This window comes from Ambystoma mexicanum, chromosome 3q (assembly GCF_040938575.1).
Source record: "Ambystoma mexicanum isolate Mex_15411 chromosome 3q, UKY_AmexF1_1, whole genome shotgun sequence".
Taxonomy (NCBI): domain Eukaryota; kingdom Metazoa; phylum Chordata; class Amphibia; order Caudata; family Ambystomatidae; genus Ambystoma; species Ambystoma mexicanum.
Window position 1 is genome coordinate 457,086,295 of NC_090926.1, and position 16,023 is coordinate 457,102,317.

Below are 16,023 nucleotides of genomic sequence, written 5' to 3' on the forward strand. Positions count from 1 at the left end.
TCCAATGTGTTGCAGACCCCCAAGGTCTTATCACCACAGAGAGTTTTAAACAAGTAATTTATTGTACCATCTCATAGCTAAAAAGGACTGAAATCAGTGTTCATATTATCCCTGCATGATTGTTACAATCTAGTTCAGAATGTATCTATCCGTATGTGATTCACCTGCTTAGCAACTCTTTGTTAGAAGGTAGTGCCACAGCACTGCAAAGTTCAAGAAAGTGTGACGAATTGAGAGTATTCATCCCTTCTTCCCAGGGTTAGCACCCCCTGTGAGGTTAGGAAGGTGAGCCCACTCAGCAAGACTCTCCCTAGGAGTCGAGGCAATTGGGACCTCACTGGGAGCGACTCCCCTCTAGGTGACAAGGACTCTCATTACCATGCAGAACTCCCTAGACAAGCAACAATGTCTGCTTATAGGGATTGCATTTAATACCAAGTTGTGTGCCTTCCTTTCTATTGACTTCAGGCAATGCTGGATCAAATATGAAACATGAAGGAAAATGGAACGCCTTTTAAAACTCTGATGTGTATGTAACTGGGATGAAAGGATAGAGAAGGGGAGAGACAGAGCCATACACAGGGGAATCAAGCAGAGCCGTGTGGTCTCGCAGAGCGCACGGTTGTCAGTGAGGAAAAGAATGCCAGGAGAGAATGCCAGAGACCCAGTGTTATGAGTGCGTGCAAACCTGCTGTCAGGACAGAGTCCAGGAGACTATCCTTTGTGGTGGCGTGATCGCAGGAAGTCTGTTGTGGGCATGGAACCCGACCAAGGACACCGAAATTCAGAGAAACTGGAGGACCGATACCTCCCTTCAGCAGTTCGATGCTGAACATGCAGACCGAGTGGGACGTCAAGAGCGACTCAGCGGTGGAGTCAATAAAGTGGAGGCAGAGCCACGAGGAAGCCACTCAATCCTGAAACCAGGCCCCCTAAACCTAACCCAGTGCAATGAAGCTGCCGGGGTAGAGCGAGAAAGGGGGAGGCTACCAGCACTATAAGTCACATGTGAAAATAATTGCAATATTGAACGGGAGACACTGAGAAAACACCAACATGTATGTAGAGAATAACTCAGGAAGTTGCCAAGTATCATATTTGCTGAACATTGGAACGCATTAGGAAAAGACTTTGCAAATCACCAACCACAGAATAATAAAAAAGCTAGGAAAGGGGAACCCGTGGAGAGGTCCCAGGGGTGGTGGTACCACACCATTGAGAGAGACAATAAAAACCCCAGGAGAGACAGGCTTCAATACATAGATGCAGCAGGAGTAAAAATAAGAGGGAGAGTTACAAAGATTATATACAGAAGGATAATCAGAAGGACATTAAAGTTATGAGCAGATCTCACAAGTCCCAGTAGACACCACACAGAGATGTGTACAACAAACTACGGGAGCTCATGAGAGACATTCAGCGAGGTCGGACCAATATTACCCATTGACTTGTTTCCAAATACTGAGATAACCAAGATTTGTTGTGCGGGGAGATCCCTGAGGAAAGCCCAAGATAGTAGGCCAAAGAGAATGTGCCAGAGGATATACAGGCTGGCAAACTTTAGTTAGTCATTTTAGTGGTAGGGCCAGATAGGAATAGATGTAGTGCACTGTGGACATTTCTGTTGGACTTCTGACAGTAGACGAGCACCGTTATTTAGCTTGGTTAGGTAGAGATCATTCCCATAGCAAAAGGGCCAGTTTGGAAGCTATTTCTTATTATTTAACATAAAATAGATTTACAATGGCCGACTCCTTCTCCTGTCCCCGCCCCTTTGCCCCAAAAGCCATAACTAAACATTTATTTAAAAAAATAAAACAGTCTGGATCTAGATCTCGCCATGGCACAGAGACTGCCGTGTTAGAAGTTAGGGATAACATCTTAAAACAGGCAGACGATAGCAAACATATGCATCTAATAGTCTTGGGCCTGTCTGTGGCTCTCAACATGGTGGACTTTAAGGTCTTGTTGCCCGTTTGTCGAAATGTGCAGGAGTTGGACCTAAAGCTCTCACATGATTTTCCTCATTACTAAAGAAGCATTGGTCAGAAGTTGCACTTGGGGGAATACTATTCAAACAGGGTGTCAATGAGTACGGGGTTCCTCGTGGATCCCTGCTTCACCCGGCACTGTTCAACTTCTATATGAGGTCTCTTTTCTCATTAATTAACTCTTTCGGGGTGAATTGACACTCATACGCAGATGACATTCATCTCTACATCGGAGGGGGCAGGAACAACATAGATCTTGAAAGCTTGAGTGACTGCATGAATGCCACAGAGAAATGAAAAATGAATAAGCACACATTTCTTTCAAATAAATGCAGGAAAGATGCAGCTTATGGTCATGGAAAGTGCAAGGTCACTCATCGAGACACCAAAGCCAGACCACCTCCTCAGCCCCCATCTTCATTAATATTAAATCAAAGGTGAAAAGGTTTCGGTGTGGGTGGAACCATGATTCAACCATGGTCTCTCGGGTGCAGGCTACAACGAGCTTGGTTTTCCTTAAGCTTATATGGCATCAATGGCATAGATAGATTCTTCCTTTTATCCCCAAAGAGAACTGTGCTGTGTTGCTTACCATGCACGTCTTTGAATCCTGACAGGGACGCATTGTGAAACCATCAACCTTCGCCTTGGGTTCACAAGTGGGATTTAGCTGTTTAATTCATGGCAAAAATATGACTGTATAAGAGTAATTCTACAGCCACCTCTATCAGCCTATGCGATGCACCTGGCAGTGGGTGTAACCTATTATTTTCACATATGACGATACGAATGTGGATATTTTTGTATTTCTGTTATTTGGTAGAAAGGCTGTCATTTCATTCATAAATGGGGGCAGGGGATGATGCATAACATAGGGTGAAGGCAGTCCATTGTAGGTGCTTTTACGGGTTACAAGGGTCATATGGGAGAAGTAAGCCAGGTGGTGCATGGGTACTGTAACGGAACATCTGGCGGGAACAAGTACTAAGGAATAGACAATAAATAAGATGGACATTTAGCAGGTAGGGGCTCAAGCCAGCACAATATTTCCATTGGTACAAATTACACACAATGGGGGATAGTGTTGGCACTGGGTACGCCCATGTCACTGACTAGTTAGTGAAGCTTAAGCCGAGTCTTGAATATTCCCGCTGTTGGGATGGCAGGGATCGCTGTTGGAGAGCATTCCAATGAAGGGCAACAAGTAGTGTGAATGAGCAGTAGTCGGAAGAGGCAGAGCAGTAGGAGAGGAGAGTGGTCGTTGAGAGATGAGGATAGCAGAGTTTGAGAGAGACAGTCAACAAGGTCATTTGGGGCAAAGCCATGGATAAATATAAAAAGGAGATGTAAAAACTAAAGAGGGATCCATTTTCCATGGGGAACCATCCAGCGTGGCAATGGTGCGTGGAGGTGGGAGAGGATTTGGATAGATTGTAGAGCACCTGGGTAGCAAAGTTGAGAACTTTGTTTAGAGGAGGAAAGAGTATAGGAGGAGGTGAACTAGCCGTCCCGGGCAGTAGTCTAGTTTACTGAGCAGCAGGGAAGAGATCTGAGTTTTTGCTGATTGCTGAGTGAGGTGAGGACAAATAATCCTTGTTTTGGGAGGTTAAACGTGGCTCTGGTGTCAGTGGCCAGAGAGAACTGATCAAGTATACCATCAATATAGAATAGTAGCCCACATGCGCACTCCATGGGTGATGGTTTGTGGAGGTCAGGAAAAAGGAGATAGGAAATGGGGTTAGCAGTGGATACTGGGAAAAATATGGCATCCATCTTGGAGGAGCTTAACATTAGGCAGTTTGTCCTACTGCTCGTGCCTAGCCCTCCTCTCTCCATCCCCTGATCTGCCAACACTATAATGTGTTGCAATGTGATTTTAAGTCATTACCACCTAAAACGAACTAGCATACTTTGGGACTGGTGGCAACAAAAGTAAGGCTTTAAATGAATGGCTAGATACTTTATTTAGATGCATAAATCTGTCTATAATAAACATTTAATATAATATGCATTTGCAAAACTTTGATGGCAAGAGCTTTATAAACTACTGATGATTATTATGACTAATAATAATAATAATAATAATAATAATACATGGAAAGGGGAGTTATGTAAACAGTTTACTGCCAAGTCATTCTAACTTTCTTCAATCACTTCAACTGATTACTGAATCAATGCCAATATTAAACAGTCTTGAACTGAGAAAAGATATATGACCAACATGAACTTACCTTATTATCGCCTATCATTAAAAGGTCATCGACGCTCTGCTGAGCCGGCGTTTCTGTGGTCAGTGTAAGCCTCTTGTTGATGCTGTCTCCTGGCTGTGGTGGGCACTGGCTGTTGAACAGTAGGATGTCCTTGCTTGCTTTGCCCAGGTAAACCTTGTAACTGTTGCTCTGAGTATAATACCAGCTCCCGCGGTTATTATCACACAGAGCCTGGTCGCATCCGGCCGTGCTGGAACTTGTTTTGTAGATTTTCAGAGCAATAAAGATGATGATTGTTACCAAAAATATGAAAGAGATAAATGCAATTGAGATCACCAAATAGAGATTCACATTAGAAATCGTGACGTCGCTTTCGGGATGTTTGAAGTATTCGTTGTGTATTTCCTTGTCGTTCTCAGTGATGGTGATGCTCAGAGTGACGCTACTGGATAGCGCTGGTTCTCCGTGATCCTTCACTTGAATAAGCAGCCGATGGTGGCTTCCATCTTGGTCTCTGATAGACCGAGAAGTTCTTACCTCCCCCGTGGAAAGTCCAACTTTAAAAAGCGAGTCCTTCCTGGACTGAATAATGTCATAAGCGAGCCACGCATTGTACCCACTGTCCGCATCAAAGGCTCTTATTTTTGACACCAGATATCCTGCTTCTGCTGACCGTGGGATGGCTCCAACGCTGGTGGAACCCATTTGAGGGGGTGGAAGTAAAATGGCGGGTGCGTTATCGTTCTGGTCTTGGATGAACAGCTGCACAGGCACACTGCTGCTGAGCGGTGGGACACCTGCATCTTTACAGTGAACTAGGAATTCCAAATGTTGTATTTCTTCATAATCAAAAGACTTCAAGGCGTAGAGTTTACCGTTCTCTGAGTTTATGGATATAAAACCATCAAGAGTTGTATTCGCTGAGATGGAGTAGGTCAGGTATCCGTTTTCTTTTGTATCGAGGTCTGTGGCGGATATTGTGGACACGTGTGTCCCTGGGACATTGTTTTCCGTCACATACATGGTGTAGGCTGGTTGGGTGAATTTCGGACTGTTGTCATTTGTGTCTGAAACTTGCACTTTTATTGTTGTAGAGGTGGTGAGAGGAGGAGATCCTCGGTCCACAGCGGTGATCATGATGATATGTTCCTCTGTAGATTCACGATCCAGTGGATCTTTCAGTAGCAGGGAGTAATGGTTATTGTATGGGTTCTGGAGCGCAAATGGAAGAGTCGAGGGCACACTGCACACGACCCGTCCATTATCACCTGAATCCTTATCTGACACAATCATCAGGGCAATCACAGTTCCTGGTTTGGCGTCCTCGGGAACAGACCCGGATACGGTGGTCACTGTTATTTCCGGAGCGTTGTCATTCTCATCAATTATTTCAACAGAAACCTGGCACCGTCCGGCAACAGGGTAAGGTCCTTGATCCAGGGCTTCTACTGAAAACTTATACACTTGGCTATGTTCGAAATCGATACTTCCCTGCACTGATATCACACCTGTGGTCTCTTCGAGCTTGAAGGTGTTCTGTGTGCTCATGGGAACACGTTTATCGAAGAAATAGCGCACTTCACCATTCAGACCCTCATCCAGGTCTGTGGCACTCAGCTGTAGCACCGAGGTCCCGAATGGGACATTCTCTGGCAACTTAACACTATAGACTGCGCGGTCAAACGCAGGCGCGTTATCATTCGTATCAATGACTTTAACTGTGATGTTGGTCGAGCCAGATCGCTTGGGGTTCCCACCATCAATAGCGGACAAAAATAGCATATGAACGTCCTGAACTTCTCGATCTAAAGCCTTTGTTAGAGTCAATTCTAAAGTCGATTCATCAGAATTGCTTCCGCTCGTAAGGTTAAAAAAGTCCATAGGGCTTAATATGTAACTTTGGACGCCATTAATTCCAATATCCAGATCAATGGCATTTGCAATTGGAAATCTGCTTCCGGGAATTGCCGACTCGGCGACATCCAGCGTCACTTCATTTTCAGGGAAATGTGGTGCGTGGTCGTTGACGTCCAGCACCTCTACCTCCAGGCGGTGCATTTCCAGGGGGCTGTCAATCACTAATTCCAAGTTCAGTTTGCAGGACGGGCTCTCTGCACACAGCTCCTCCCTGTCAATCTTTTCGCTCGTCAGTAAAACGCCGCTGTTCATGTTTACCTGGAAATGCTGCCTCCGGGATCTCGACATTATCTTCAGTCCCCGGGAATTCAAGCGGATGACGTCGATGCCCAAATCCTTGGCGATATTTCCCACAAAGCTGCCGCGGTCCAGCTCCTCCAGCACCGAGTATCTGATCTGCCCCCGAGCGGCATCGAAGAAGGAGCAGCAGAGCAGGCAGAGCAGCCGCCACGCCCCCCGGCGGCTGCTGCTGGGACACGGCATGAGTTTGCAGGATCTAAAGCCGCCGTTCCTCGGAATGAAGACGCGTCTACACAGCTCCTGGGGGGGTGGCGGGGGTTCAGGTGGGATGCATCTCCAGCGGAAGACCCGCAACCAAGCTCGCAGATGCCTTTCACTCCCGTTGTTTCCCGGGAGACGCTCGCTCTGCAGCTGGGCGAGGCGTCTGAAAGATGCAGCATATTGAACATTTGCGGCACAGCAGCGCCACCGTGTGCCATAAAAACACCGTGGTTATTTATTATATACAAGCCACACTCATCTAACTGCATCTACCAATTTCATTCGTTAATTGTAAGGTCTCGAGTACCGATTTATGCCACCAATCAGTACTATCAAATCAAATTGATACGAGCCAGCATACATCTCTGGCGTTTTGATATTGAACCATAAATACATATGGACAATTACACATGCAGCTGTGTTCTAAGGCCCCGACTTCATTCTCGTTTGTCGTGGACATGCAGCTTTTTGTTCACGGTCTTTAAACCATTTGAAGCTCTATAAAAAACAACATCTGTTGCATAAGAAAGGTTGATATGCAAATGACTTCCATACATGAAAAAAGGTGCGGTTTATTTTGTATGTACGGTTTATATGTTGCCCTGGGAGGGGTCACAGACTCGTTAGATAACAGGAGCTCTCGGAAGCATTTGCGTCCATCTTACTGTAATGATGTCAACATAGGCAGCCTTTTGGAGGTCTTGCCATTCAGCAATCTACAAGGCCCATGGGAGGCACTCCTAAGGGGCTGCGGAGCGATAGTCCTGGCAGTGGAGCGCAGACAGTGAGTAGGGGAGCACAGACTCCGATGTCTGGGCAAAGGATCAAGTCACGTGTGTTAGCAGCAGCACACGGCTCTACCCTTCCTGTTCTGCTCGAGTCTCTGCCCGCCCATTCATTAAAACCGGTGACTGCGATGATGGGGGGAGCATTTTATGTTCGCATCGGGCAGGCTTGCGCCGGCTCTCTCCCCAGAATAGGGTTCCGAGGAGTGTGGCGCTGCCCCGTGACGGATGTGCACCCGGCGGCGTGACCTTTGCACGCCGGCCGCGTGCTGTATAAATAAACGGGGTGTTCCCGGCCGCGGCAGAGCGACCGGGAAGCCCGAACTATAAGGACGTGTGTTGTGTGTACTCCTTACAGGGTGGGGACTTACGGGACCGTATGGGGGCCAGGACGCACCCACAACAGTGGCGATGAAGGTGGGATGCAGATGCCCGGGCCCGGCGGTGAAAGAATTCCGAAAATGTTTCTCCCTGAAATGGAATGCACGGACATTTCGTTTCATGCTGTGGCTGCGGATCGCACACACGGCTGGCGGCCATTTTGTCAGCAGGGCCGTGGAACTTCACCAAGCTCCGGTTTGGATGGTGAAGGTGATCCAGGTCTAATCTTTGGACATACTGCTTGCAGGCAGTCAAACCTGCACGCCCATGCACGTTTTTTGGATTTTTCTACAAATTTGGGCCTCCTATGTCGAATGAAAGCAAGGAGAAGGGCTAAAATGGCTGGGCCTGTTTAGCCCAGTTCTTTTTCTTCACTTAATTTTTGGAAATCCTACACCCCTGGGTGTTTTCTGCAGCGAAGAGGCACAGTGCTTCTTCATCCCCTTCATCATCAGGCTGCTGTGGCCTCTTCTTCGCCCTCTTCATCATCAGGGTGGATTACTGCAGTGGTGGATCCTCAAGTTGGAAAGTTTTCTTCTGCTTCTTCAAGTCTGGTGGCAGTCTTAAGATGTGCTGGGGCTTGAGCGGGGACATTTCACCTTCCCTATTTCTGGGTAAAGCAGTCTGTGGCACCCGTGAGTGCGCAGACTATGAGGAGGAGATAAAAGAATGAAGAGCACTTGCTTTGACATCTGTGCAGAGCCTGCTGACGCAGGTTCGAATCCCGGCAGGGCCAAATTCAGCCTTTCATCTTTCCAGGGTCGATAAATGAGCACCACACACCGTGGGTAATAAGCAGCACTCAGATACCTGTGGGTTCGTAGCGCTATATAAATGCTAAATTATTATTATTATTATTATTATTATTATTATTATTATGGGAGGGAGGGCCGGAGTAATGGTGGATTATCATGGCCAGGGACATCCCTAGGATTTCTGGAGCCCTGGGTGGAAAAAAATATGTGTGGGCCCCCTTATTTGAATCGCAGAAAATTATGAAACAAAATTGGTATTTCACATCCATGGGATACAAATAAACTCACGATCAGTGTATGCATTTTAACTGCTAATATAAGGTATCCAAGCAAAACATATTTACTGGGAATGTATTAAACCAGTCAGAATAAGTAACTCTGCAGTTCTTCAAATGTTATCAATAGGGCTGTAGTCCAGATAAAAGTGGGGTGGTACATAACATACGCACAAGGACGGAACGTATCTAAAAATGAAACAGGCAGATTTAATTCAAATGCCTTCCCTAGAAGAATAAAATTCACAATACAAATGAGCGTTGTCTTTCAAACAATCTATCATAATTGACCAAAATATAACCACCGGTGATTTTACTATAGCGCTGAGGGAAAAGTATAAAAGGTGGGCCCCTTTTGAACCCAAAAATCTATATTGAAATATTCAATTAAAAGCAAACTACCAATACAAGAAATGTGCTTTGAATACACTTTCATGTGCTCTTGTGGGTAAAAGTGTGCCCAGAGAATTTGGGGACCTGGGTTCAAATACGGGTGGATGAACATTTGAGCAAACATGCTTTTTTTGCATTCCGGCCTCAAAAACACGCAGGGGGAATGGCGTCCACACTGTGAAAAAATTGGGGGGTTCTGTCATCCCACATCTACATTAAATTTGTACCCTGAAAATCAGCAAAGTAGCAGGGAGAACAACCTCTTCAGTCTCTTCATTGGTCAACCTGGTAAATCATCACAACCAGTTTGCCCTCTGATCCTTCCCCTCCCCAGTCCAAAGTTTGTCTTTCAACAACGCTCTTTTTTTATGAAGAGGACTTGAAAAGTACACACATCATCAAAGTACACCGGAAAGCATAGGGATTTATTTAGAAATGTTAAACAGAAAGAGTACAACTGTTGCATTATTTCCCCCATCTGGAAACCTACAAATACCAGAATGCAATTCAGCAATATTATAAAAAATGGCTTGTAGGATTTCTTTCAAGACTAAAAGATTCATAACACAAGATAACGTGAAAACGTAACCTGAGTGTTTTACATGGTTTGCCAATGGCTTGCTTCATATGTTGCGACTGAAATGTGACATTCTACAAAGAAATAAACCTATTTGGCACAATAAAAATCATACACATGAAAACGAGCGAGAGATAGTTTACCACTTTGGGTTAACCTATTTTAATTGTCTTCAAAGAAGACAGATTTGAGCAGCAAACATTTTTTGTGTGTTCTTTCAAAATAAAATCCCCCTTTTTAACACCTTGTCCAAAACAATGGTTCTTAAATCGACCATTACTTCCACTTTAAAAGCTCTGCTAAAATAAAGAGCTTGACTGTGAGGCCCCATGGGGTCCAATGGGCTGCTGTGGAGGTGGCAGAGTAATTGCCTCTAGAAGAGGGCGTGGGAGCTGAAAGCATGCCTCGCTGAGATGGTAGCCCTGTGCTTGGAATCAGATATGATGCCCCTGTTTACAGCAATTCACATTGTATCATTTACTCTCTGCAGCTGTTGGCTGTGGGGTCCCCAAGAACACAGGGCCCGGGGTGATATCATACACTGCCCATGCCTCGGGCCAGCCCTGATCAGGGGATAGGTTTTTTCACCTCTGCCCAGAACAAAGAAAGGCAGCCAGTGGGGAGCTGAATCATTAAATGTCCACTGAAAATATATTTCACTCTTTTTGGCAACAAGGCACTAATGTGGTTGAAACTGGAGTGAAAAGTTAAGAGGTTGAACCCTTATGGTCCTTTTAATTGAGGCAACACATCGTAAAATGGAGGGGACAGAGAATAACTCTTACACCCAATAATAAGACTGACTCAGGAAGTTGGGAGAATCTCTCTGTTTTATTCTCAATTATCTAAAACAGGGAGCTACTACAGATGGCGCACAGCATAGTCTCAAACATTTCATAAAAAGCATTCTTATATAACAGAAATTCGTCATACATGACGTCATATTACGTGGCAAACTAATAAAACCTACGTTGGTTTATGGTTCGTTCAAGTGGAATATCTAAGTATACTTTCTATAAGGGATTGGATTGTGATTGGGTCTCTACAGTCAGGTGGAAAATGTATGCCCTCCCCTAGAGCAAGTCATCTTCAACAATTATTAAGTGCACAGCATATTATTGGCTCTCAAACTATAAGGCCCTTTGTTGCATGGCCTTCTACAATTGGTTGGCACGTGTGTACCCTTCTGGAACATTCGATTCACTAGCAGCACATAAGCTTGTACCCCAGGTGCTGGTGGGTGGACTTGACAGCACCCCCCACCCAATTAGCCCACCATCTCTCATCACTCATTCCTTCTGCCATTCAGATTGTCTTTGAACTTGGACTTGTAGTAGCTTCTCTTCTCTGAGAATATAATGGAGTGTGAGCATGTTCTTATCAAGGTTTAGGTTGCATGTCTACTTATATTTACATCCTGGACTCACATGACAGGAGACCGTGAATCTGGCCATTTTATAGCATTTAATTTTCTTGAATAAAGAAACTTGACACTCATGGTGTTCTCTCTTTGCAACTTAACAAGTCATGCCTCTGCGTCTCACATTCACTGTTCTTCAAGGACTGATAACCAGTTTTGGCTGCCTCAGCCTTTGACACCAGGCCAAACAGCCTTCATTTGGTCCATCTTCAAGCTTCATCTTATTTCTTCACTCCGACACACACATAGCTATCCATCCTTCTTTCTCCGTGGGTTTGAGCTTACTAAAATTGTGACATCGAATAGCCTGATTCAATATAATGGCGGCACCACCTGCATTCTACTCACTATGTATAGCCAGCCTTTACGATTGCTTTGTCTACTTGCGGTATGGCATCTGTAAAGTTATAAAATGTCTTGCATTTTCTGCAGTGCTTCTTCACACGTGCAATCTGTATTTCTCAATTCCTTACTTGGCCATCAGATTCTATAAGGTCTATGCCTTCTCTACTTTGGTCATCCTTCTCAGTGCGTCACACTCATTTCTTGTGACATCACCAGCCTCTCCTTTTCACATCTTCACATTTCTTCTGGGATCTCCCTCAGGAGACCGTCATCTCTTCAGGATCCATCACATAGGGTTTTCTCAGTGGATATCTTGTCTCAAAGGCTCTTCGTGGGATAGGCACCATTACTGCCGTTGCACATGTCGCAATTTTCCGGTTTCCAACATATAGGCAAAATAGGGGCGGGACTTCCTGCAGAGGCATTCAGCTGCTCCTCTACAAGATGATAAGAACACTTTTAATTTATATAGTTTTATCTTCCTGTGTCTTTCTTTGAGTGTTCCCATGGTGTATTTGACACGCATGTGACGCTATATCTCATAACAGGAAGCCATAACAATAGTTTGCACAGACAATTGAGAAACACATTAATAGACAGTTTACTGTACAGCTGGAATTACTTCTGTACTGAAAGGCACCTCAGACTGCCTCTTACATTGGTTCTGCAAAACTCTCAAATGGGGCATTTGTGTGTCCTCTGTTCTATGAATGCTAACCCGCTCTTATGATTTGTATTCATTTGGTACATTTCAGTAAAATTCTGTAAGTGTGCAGAAATGCCAAAGTATCGAGACATTTTAAAATGTAATTGAACGTTTCTATTTTTTCTTTAGAAAAACATCTGTTCAACTTGAAAAAAAAAGGTTATGTGAGCTAAAAGGCTGGGCTGGTGTGATTGATGTTCAGAGTCACAAGCTTATGCTCTTGCCTCTGACAATGGGCCAAGCCTAACATTTCCAAGTGTGAACCAGAGGGCGGACCCCATTGCTTACGGTACGACCTTCATTCATCCCCCGTTTTTTTTTCTGCAGCACTTTTTGCTGACAATGTCGAAAAAATCATCGAAAAATAGAGGTGGTTGGGGAGGGCATATAAGGGGTAGGGTGGGGTGGGGCGGTGCATATGGGTTAGTTATAGGAGAGGGCGATTGGGGGACCACCCCAAATAAAATAATAAAAACAATGCTTTTTTTTGGCAATTATTTTCCGGCGAAAATTGTAGCAAAACACAAAACGGGCAAAGAATGAACATAGAACCCTCCTTACACTTCTGAAGTCAGACAATTGAGCCTTAGGTCCAGTGGGCCATACATGGCTAGGCGGAGGGGAGGCTCTGTGCAAGCCTTGCTTTGCTCACTGGGGATGCAGGGCGACAGGCCTTCAGGGTAAATGAGAACTCCTGTGCACCCAGGCTCTTCTGGCCTGCCAGGGGTGTGTAAAAGGAACCAGCCTCCAGGGACAGGGGTGGTTTACCCCTCCCCCACCTTCTTGACAGTGCATGGGCACAGTGCAGAGCAATGCATTCAAGGGGCATCATCAGGGTAGTAGAAGTTGCAGCAGGTTGGCCAATAATAAAACAAACTTTGTGTATGTGTCTATGTATGTGTGACTGCATACAGGGAGTTATTCGAGCCAATCTGTTTTGCATGTGTGTGCTTGTGTGTGTGTGTGTGAGTGTGTGCAAGTGTGCATGTGTGCGTGGGTGAATGGGTGTATTTTTGTGCTTGTGAATGTCTCTGCATGTGTGTGAATAGTGTGGGGTATGGAGTGTGAATGTGTGTGTGAACCCGAGGGATGGTGATTGGCGGGTGGTGGGCAGAGTGGTTGGGAAATTCCATCAGCGATATCAAGCAGAAAGAAATGTGTATACATTTGGGCCAAATATGGACGCGGCATACATGAGGCTGAGTGTGCGTACACTGGTATACTGGCACAGTCAGTGCATAGCAATGTTTTCTAAACGGGTCATTACTGGCATTATGGCACAAGAATAGACCTGCGTGTGTTCTTAGATGGGACTCATAGTATTATTGGCACAGCCAGCATGGATGTACGTTCTTGCAGTGGCGGGCAGCAATGTGGCAGGGGCACATTCAAATGTCTAGTCACAGATTGATTTTCTGAACTGGTGCATTCGCCATTAGCACAAATGCAGCTCTACCAGTGAATCATAACAATGACGCAACCACTGCAATTGCAGAGCTTGAATGTAACCAAACACACAAGGGGGAAGGAATATTGAGGGAACGCAGTACAAGCTTAACATTCTTACAGAGCGGAGGGCACAGCCCACCTAGTAAAAGTGCGGCCACTCACCTCCATTGTGGGATGAGTATGTACTTTCAAATTATTAGAGGGTCCCAGGAGACCAGACCTTCAGCGCTGAAGTGTCCACTCATTCAAGGAGCAGCTGCGCACTTCAGCGCTGAAGTGTCCACTCATTCAAGGAGCAGCTGCGCACTTCAGCGCTGAAGTGTCCATTCATTCAAGGAGCAGCTGCGCACTTCAGCGCTGAAGTGTCCACTCATTCAAGGAGCAGCTGCGCACTTCAGCGCTGAAGTGTCCACTCATTCAAGAAGCAGCTGCGCACTTCAGCGCTGAAGTGTCCACTCATTCAAGGAGCAGCCGCGCACTTCAGCGCTGAAGTGTCCACTCATTCAAGGAGCAGCCGCGCACTTCAGCGCTGAAGTGTCCACTCATTCAAGGAGCAGCCGCGCACTTCAGCGCTGAAGTGTCCACTCATTCAAGGAGCAGCCGCGCACTTCAACGCTGAAGTGTCCACTCATTCAAGGAGCAGCTGGCGCAGCTGCGCACTTCAGCGCTGAAGTGTCCATTCATTCAAGGAGCAGCCGCGCACTTCAGCGCTGAAGTTTCCACTCATTCAAGGAGCAGCCGCGCACTTCAGCGCTGAAGTGTCCACTCATTCAAGGAGCAGCCGCGCACTTCAGCGCTGAAGTGTCCACTCATTCAAGGAGCAGCCGCGCACTTCAGCGCTGAAGTGTCCACTCATTCAAGGAGCAGCTGGCACTTCAGCGCTGAAGTGTCCACTCATTCAAGGAGCAGCTGCGCACTTCAGCGCTGAAGTGTCCACTCATTCAAGGAGCAGCCGTGTCCACTCATTCAAGGAGCAGCCGCGCACTTCAGCGCTAGTGTCCATTCATTCAAGGAGCAGCCGCGCACTTCAGCGCTGAAGTGTCCACTCATTCAAGGAGCAGCCACGCACTTCAGCGCTGAAGTGTCCACTCATTCAAGGAGCAGCCGCGCACTTCAGCGCTGAAGTGTCCACTCATTCAAGGAGCAGCCGCGCACTTCAGTGCTGAACTGTCCACTCATTCAAGGAGCAGCTGTGCACTTCAGTGCTGAAGTGTCCACTCATTCAAGGAGCAGCTGCGCACTTCAGTGCTGAAGTGTCCACTCATTCAAGGAGCAGCCGCGCACTTCAGCGCTAGTGTCCATTCATTCAAGGAGCAGCCGCGCACTTCAGTGCTGAACTGTCCACTCATTCAAGGAGCAGCTGTGCACTTCAGTGCTGAAGTGTCCACTCATTCAAGGAGCAGCTGCGCACTTCAGTGCTGAAGTGTCCACTCATTCAAGGAGCAGCCGCGCACTTCAGCGCTGAATTGTCCACTCACACATTCTCACCAACACTGGGCTAGCGTTAATTCCAAGTAAAATTCCAGCTCAGAACTCAAGCATAAGGTTTTTAAGAATCGAATACAAATGAAACAGGTCAATACATCTTTAAGCCAATGCCAGTCTTTTGAGAGAGGGCCTTCGTTGGTGTTTTAATGCACGACTCGAGGCGCTGCAAAAGCTTTTCCAAGCGACAGTAACTGCAGAGGGGTCTAAAATAAACACCTGTAAATAGACAGATGTGACGGCAGGACACAACATCCCATATCAGCTCCCCCAGGTTGCGGGCACGTTTCACCAAGCCATAAACAGAGATGTGTGCCGCATGGCAACTTGCCTTGGTATTTGGCATGTTATGCTCATTGCTTTACTTATAAAAGTACAGCCACGTCTTTTCTTTTGGCTGCTATTTACCATTTTGTGGGGAACCTTCCAGTCACCACTGTGTGCGCTTCTCCAAATGTTCTTGCCCCAGTGTTCATCGGAGAGTTCAGTCAGCATCTGTGGAACACTATTGAAGAAGGCAACTTTATAATGAACGCTCAATCCCATTTCTGACCAATGGGTGTGTTGCATGCTAAAATGCTTACATCACGTCTCTTCGTAGTTCAACTGTGAGCTCCCTAGCTTGTGAGGGGTGTATTCAGTTACATCTTTTCCTTCCCTTCTTTGATTCAATGGATGCTGTAATTCGGATGATGTCAAGCTGTAGGTGTTGGGCATGTGTTCAGTTGAGGGCTGGGGAGTGTTAATATGGCAGTGTCCCAGCTAGAGGGGGTCACATCTATGGAAACAAATATCGGTGCATCGTAATAAACAGATGTGAACACTCCCTTGCC

General features: G+C 46.1%; 2 protein-coding genes across 2 annotated transcripts in view; both read right to left on the reverse strand.

Annotated features, from left to right (window-relative positions):
* Nucleotides 1-6,753, reverse strand: part of LOC138582541 (protocadherin gamma-A4-like) — a 30,589-nt gene extending 23,836 nt beyond the window's left edge. The window contains exon 1 of the mRNA XM_069653912.1: nucleotides 4,223-6,753. Within this exon, the coding sequence (XP_069510013.1) occupies nucleotides 4,223-6,601 (2,379 nt within the window). The 5' untranslated portion in view covers nucleotides 6,602-6,753. The remainder of the gene's footprint in view (nucleotides 1-4,222) is intronic.
* Nucleotides 1-16,023, reverse strand: part of LOC138582670 (protocadherin alpha-C2-like) — a 935,357-nt gene that overhangs the window by 732,976 nt on the left and 186,358 nt on the right. The gene's annotated exons all lie outside the window — the stretch shown is intronic.